This window comes from Brassica oleracea, chromosome C3, assembly GCF_000695525.1.
Source record: "Brassica oleracea var. oleracea cultivar TO1000 chromosome C3, BOL, whole genome shotgun sequence".
Taxonomy (NCBI): Eukaryota; Viridiplantae; Streptophyta; class Magnoliopsida; order Brassicales; family Brassicaceae; genus Brassica; species Brassica oleracea.
In genome coordinates, this window is record NC_027750.1 from 48,564,724 (window position 1) to 48,569,017 (window position 4,294).

The following is a 4,294-nucleotide window of genomic DNA, read 5'->3' on the forward strand; positions in this document are numbered from 1 at the left end:
TTCGTAATTCTCTCTCCTCTGTTTCAAATTAATTTTCAGTAGTCAATATGAATATTATATAAATCAATTATTCTTCTTTTTTAAGCTGTTCCAATTCGTATCATGATTACTAGTAAAACTGAAGCCCTAACAAATCTATACCTACAAAAGGAGCAACGCTTTAATTCTGAGACAAAGCATGACGAGACATACAATAAAAGATTACTAAAATCCAAAACCAATCAGCTTCTTCACCGAGATATTGCAGAAGTCGTTGAGGGTTGTTGAGTAAGAGGATATATACCACAGTCACAAAGACTAAGATGACGCAAATCAATCCAGTTCCTAAACCGTTCGTCGTTAAAGCAGCCGTCTTTGAATCAATATTCCAGCCGCTAAAGTTGCCTTTGAGATAAAGCGTGATGAAGATTAGGGCGATCGATAAGATCACAAACCCATGTTGAAGTAGAAATTGCCAAATTCGATCACTGTTTTCGTTTAAGACGATCGCAGCGACGATGACTAACAAGATGACGCAAACCCATCCAGTTCCTAAACCGCTCGGTTTAAAATCTGCCGTCTTTGAAACGTTATTCCAGCCGCTAAAATATCTTATCAAACCGCAGATAAACGAAACTGGCAAGAAACAGATCTCAGCTAGTGTCATCTTTGATCTCTCTTCAACTTTTGTGCTTATGTGTTTTAGACAAAACTTGAATATTAGTCCTGGCTTTACTCTATTTTATAGTGCATGTTTGATATGGCGTTTTCCTTTTTTGTTATTTTGGTTTTCTCTATTTTTTTCATTTTTTCCTTTATTCCTATATATTTTGTTATTTCCTTTTTTCTGTTTTTCTTTCTTTACGACATTTCCTTTTTTGTTGGATAGAAAAACAAACAAAAATAGATATACGGAGTGCGAAGTGAAAAACACTTATTTATTGAGAAAACAATATTCTTTTCGTTTCACAAAGAGTGTCACTTTTCACACATATTAAAGAACTCATTAAAATGCATTTATGTTTTCATTAATATCACATATCTAACTAATAGTATTTTAGATAAATCGATTTATTTATAAAACAATGCATTTTGCAATTAATTTTGAACTGAAAGATTGTATAAATTGCATTGGTATTGTAGAATGACACTTTTTGTGAAACAAGAAAAATAAGCTAAAGTCACACTTAATATGAAACAGATGTATGATATAAAAATTATGGATGACATATATATTACATGAAATTTATAAAAGCCTTACCTGCTTGTTATCCCTTGCATTATTCACAAGCAAACGTATTGAGTCCCCCCCCCCAAGTATTACCAGTAATCTCCACAAGAACACACTCCATTCTTGAACCGATGAAACCGGTTCACATCTCTAACCAAAATCTCCCTTTCCACAAACTTCGAGATGAACTTTGTAAAAACAAGTGACAGTCCCCACACTAACGCAAGTTCTTGGTGATCCTCATCGGTTCTCCTTTCGCTGTATTTATCAGCCCAAACGCCAGCCACCAGTTTCTCACTGCGCCCCAACACTATCCACTCTTTCTCTTCCGTTGCAAAATCTTACAAAACGCCTCTCGTTTGTGGTATGTATATATATACCCTCGGCTAACTTTAATTAAGAGAGCATGAATCTGTTCCATAATAGGGTTAAACTCATTCACGGAAACAAACAAGTAAATTTTCCAAAATGTTTTCAACATATACTCATATTGCGAGGGATTTTAAACCAAATTCTCATCTAGTGGTATCAGTGGTGAAAGTTGGAATATAGGAGAAGAAAACTACTATCTTGCTTAACAGGCAAACCGAATACCAAAAGAACTCCATTTAATTTTTGGAGGAACTTTCATATGGCTGGAAACTTGAATCTTGGAAGAAGACTTGAGTCAGAAAAGACTGAGAAGTCCATCCATTTTCAAAATTGTGAAAGGTTTTAAGGAACACTTGAGCTGATAACCGCTTTCAACGACAGAAAAGTCATTATGATGAATGAAACATGGAAAATTGTTACGAACTCTTAAAAAAAAAGCTCTCTGTACATCAAATGAGTCGCTATTGTAATCCAACAGATGCGATCAAAGCTTAGTCATAGATGAGAGAACTTTTTAACTACAGTATTTCCAGATGAAACCAATGTAGCAAGTGGAGATTCTGAAACCATGAGGAAGTTTCAACGGCTTCGTATGTGTAAGTAATACCTCAGAAGAACCTTGGCTTTCGATCCGCAGGCTTAAGAATTTGGAAGGAGCACATCAAACTTTCATCGACGCTCATCATTGCACCCGCATTGTCGAACTCACCACAGTAGTTTGGAGCAGAAAATATAGTCACAAGCTGTCTATCGGCAAAGAACTCATACCCATCCTCTACAACCTGTAGGAACATTATAGCTTCTTTCATGAGCAAAAGAATCGATTTCGCAGCTAGAAGAAAACATGATATACAAACCTGGTGGGCACGACAGACTAAATCCATATCGTTTTTGATTAGAAACTCGGCGACTTTGTCAGCACCAAAAGTGTAGGAGACTCCACGGTCATTCATCCCCCAGCCCTTGACGCCTTTACTAGGATCAGACCAAAGAAGGTCACAGAGCAAACCTGAGTCTGGAATATCAGTTGGACGCTCTATGTTCTTAATCTGTTCCACACTTGTCAAATCAGGAGAAAGTCCACCGTGCATACAAAGTATCTTCTCGTCTATGACTGCAGCCAGAGGGAGGCAGTTAAAACAGTCTGTAAACACTTTCCAGAGTTTCACGCTGAATCTCCGTTTACACTCGTCGTAGAATCCGTAGATTCTGTTGATAGATGCGCACTCATGGTTGCCTCTTAAGAGGAAAAAGTTCTCGGGGTATTTGATCTTGTAGGCAAGGAGAAGACAGATAGACTCCAAACTCTGCTTCCCACGGTCGACGTAATCTCCCAAGAACAAATAGTTTGCTGCAGGAGGGAAACCTCCGTACTCGAAAAGGCGCAGTAAATCGGAGTATTGGCCGTGAATATCACCTGAAACAAACAACACAGATGTCAAAGACAAATGTTACACATAAGCTTAGGAATCCAGAGGAAGTTTAAAGGAAACCAAAGAAAGCAGTCAAAGGAGTTACTAAGGCTTTGAATGGTGAGTTAATAGTAACAAAAATCTATATATATATATATATATACATTTTTGTTACTATTATAACGCACCACGGTTGTTCTGATTATTATTATCATTCGGACTCTAAGTATATCAAACAAATGCATTTTCATCGACAAAGATAAGTAAGAAGTTGCTTTCCTCTGTTGAAGCTCTATTAGCATTAAGATCCTTAGGAATAACCAAACAAACACATCCATCATTAGGTGACATTAGTTGGTAAGAGACAGTTTATTCCATCACCCAGATAGTATTATCTAAACTCAAGAGGTCGTAAAAGCAATGTAATGATCTTTTTATCTCCTTTGATTTTCATTCTTCCAAGATTAAGAGAGAGATGCTAATAATATATCTCTTATCCACTCTACATTCCCACAAAAGTTCAATTTTATTCGTTTATAGCCATATAACATCTTTCTTCAAAACTAAACACATCCAAGAGTAATGGTTGCTGAAAAACGCAAACTTAAACCAAGTTGTAAAAAAGAAGGCAATCGATCAAGAAATTCAGATCTCAAGGGAAACGAACAAATCAGGAAGGTGGAACTAGGAAAGAGATTAGATATAAATACCGCAGATCTTGACGGGGGCATCGAGCTCAAGGAGACTGGGCTGCTGAAGGAATATATGTTTGGAGACAACGCAAAGCTGTCGGATCTCAGACTCGTTGAGCATCATAGCCTGCTTCGTCCCTGGCTTTGTGTTTCTGTAATCAAGCAAACGCCGAATGATGTCGTCGAGAGCTTCAGGGTCCATGCTTCCTTGCGCCATCCCACTAACCTCACGAATTTAAATTTAGATAGATCTTCTGTAAGTTTCAATCTTTTTTAGGACAAGATTCGATCGCCCGAGTAAGTTATTATGGGTCCCTTTGCAGTTTTGTGAATTTTGTTTTTCTGTGTGATTGATGTCTGCGTTTACCGAATATGATTTGGCAATCTCTCCTTGGGCTAACTTTTTGCTTCTTCTTTTTTTTTTTGTTTTGTCCCTATTATTTATTTCTCATATTAAAAAATATTAAAAAATATAAGTTTTCAGTTTTGATTGATTTTGAATCCGAGTAAGAATATTAATTAAGTTAACGAGTCAATATAATTTTTTAAAAGTTAAACTCTTTTCATAATTATTAATTTATTAATTATGAACTCTTTGTTTTTGTCAC

At 36.4% G+C, this 4,294-nt stretch overlaps 1 protein-coding gene across 1 annotated transcript; it reads right to left on the reverse strand.

Annotated features, from left to right (window-relative positions):
• Positions 1-1,935: 1,935 nt before the first annotated feature.
• Positions 1,936-4,051, reverse strand: LOC106328341 (serine/threonine-protein phosphatase PP1 isozyme 2). Its single transcript, XM_013766767.1, has 3 exons — positions 3,705-4,051; positions 2,440-2,999; positions 1,936-2,364 (listed from the first exon to the last, which is right to left on the reverse strand). Exons 1-3 carry the CDS (start codon positions 3,901-3,903, stop codon positions 2,191-2,193), a joined length of 933 nt encoding a protein of 310 aa, XP_013622221.1. The 5' UTR covers positions 3,904-4,051; the 3' UTR covers positions 1,936-2,190.
• Between the last annotated feature and the right edge of the window lie 243 nt (positions 4,052-4,294).

Excerpts from the sequence above, each read along its gene's own strand:
- LOC106328341 (XM_013766767.1), bottom strand. The coding sequence starts at position 3,903 with ATGGCGCAAGGAAGCATGGACCCTGAAGCTCTCGACGACATCATTCGG. Across the intron at positions 3,000-3,704 it reads TGCCCCCGTCAAGATCTGCG|GTGATATTCACGGCCAATAC; the intron begins GTATTTATATCT and ends TGTTTGTTTCAG. Across the intron at positions 2,365-2,439 it reads TAGTCTGTCGTGCCCACCAG|GTTGTAGAGGATGGGTATGA; the intron begins GTTTGTATATCA and ends ATGTTCCTACAG.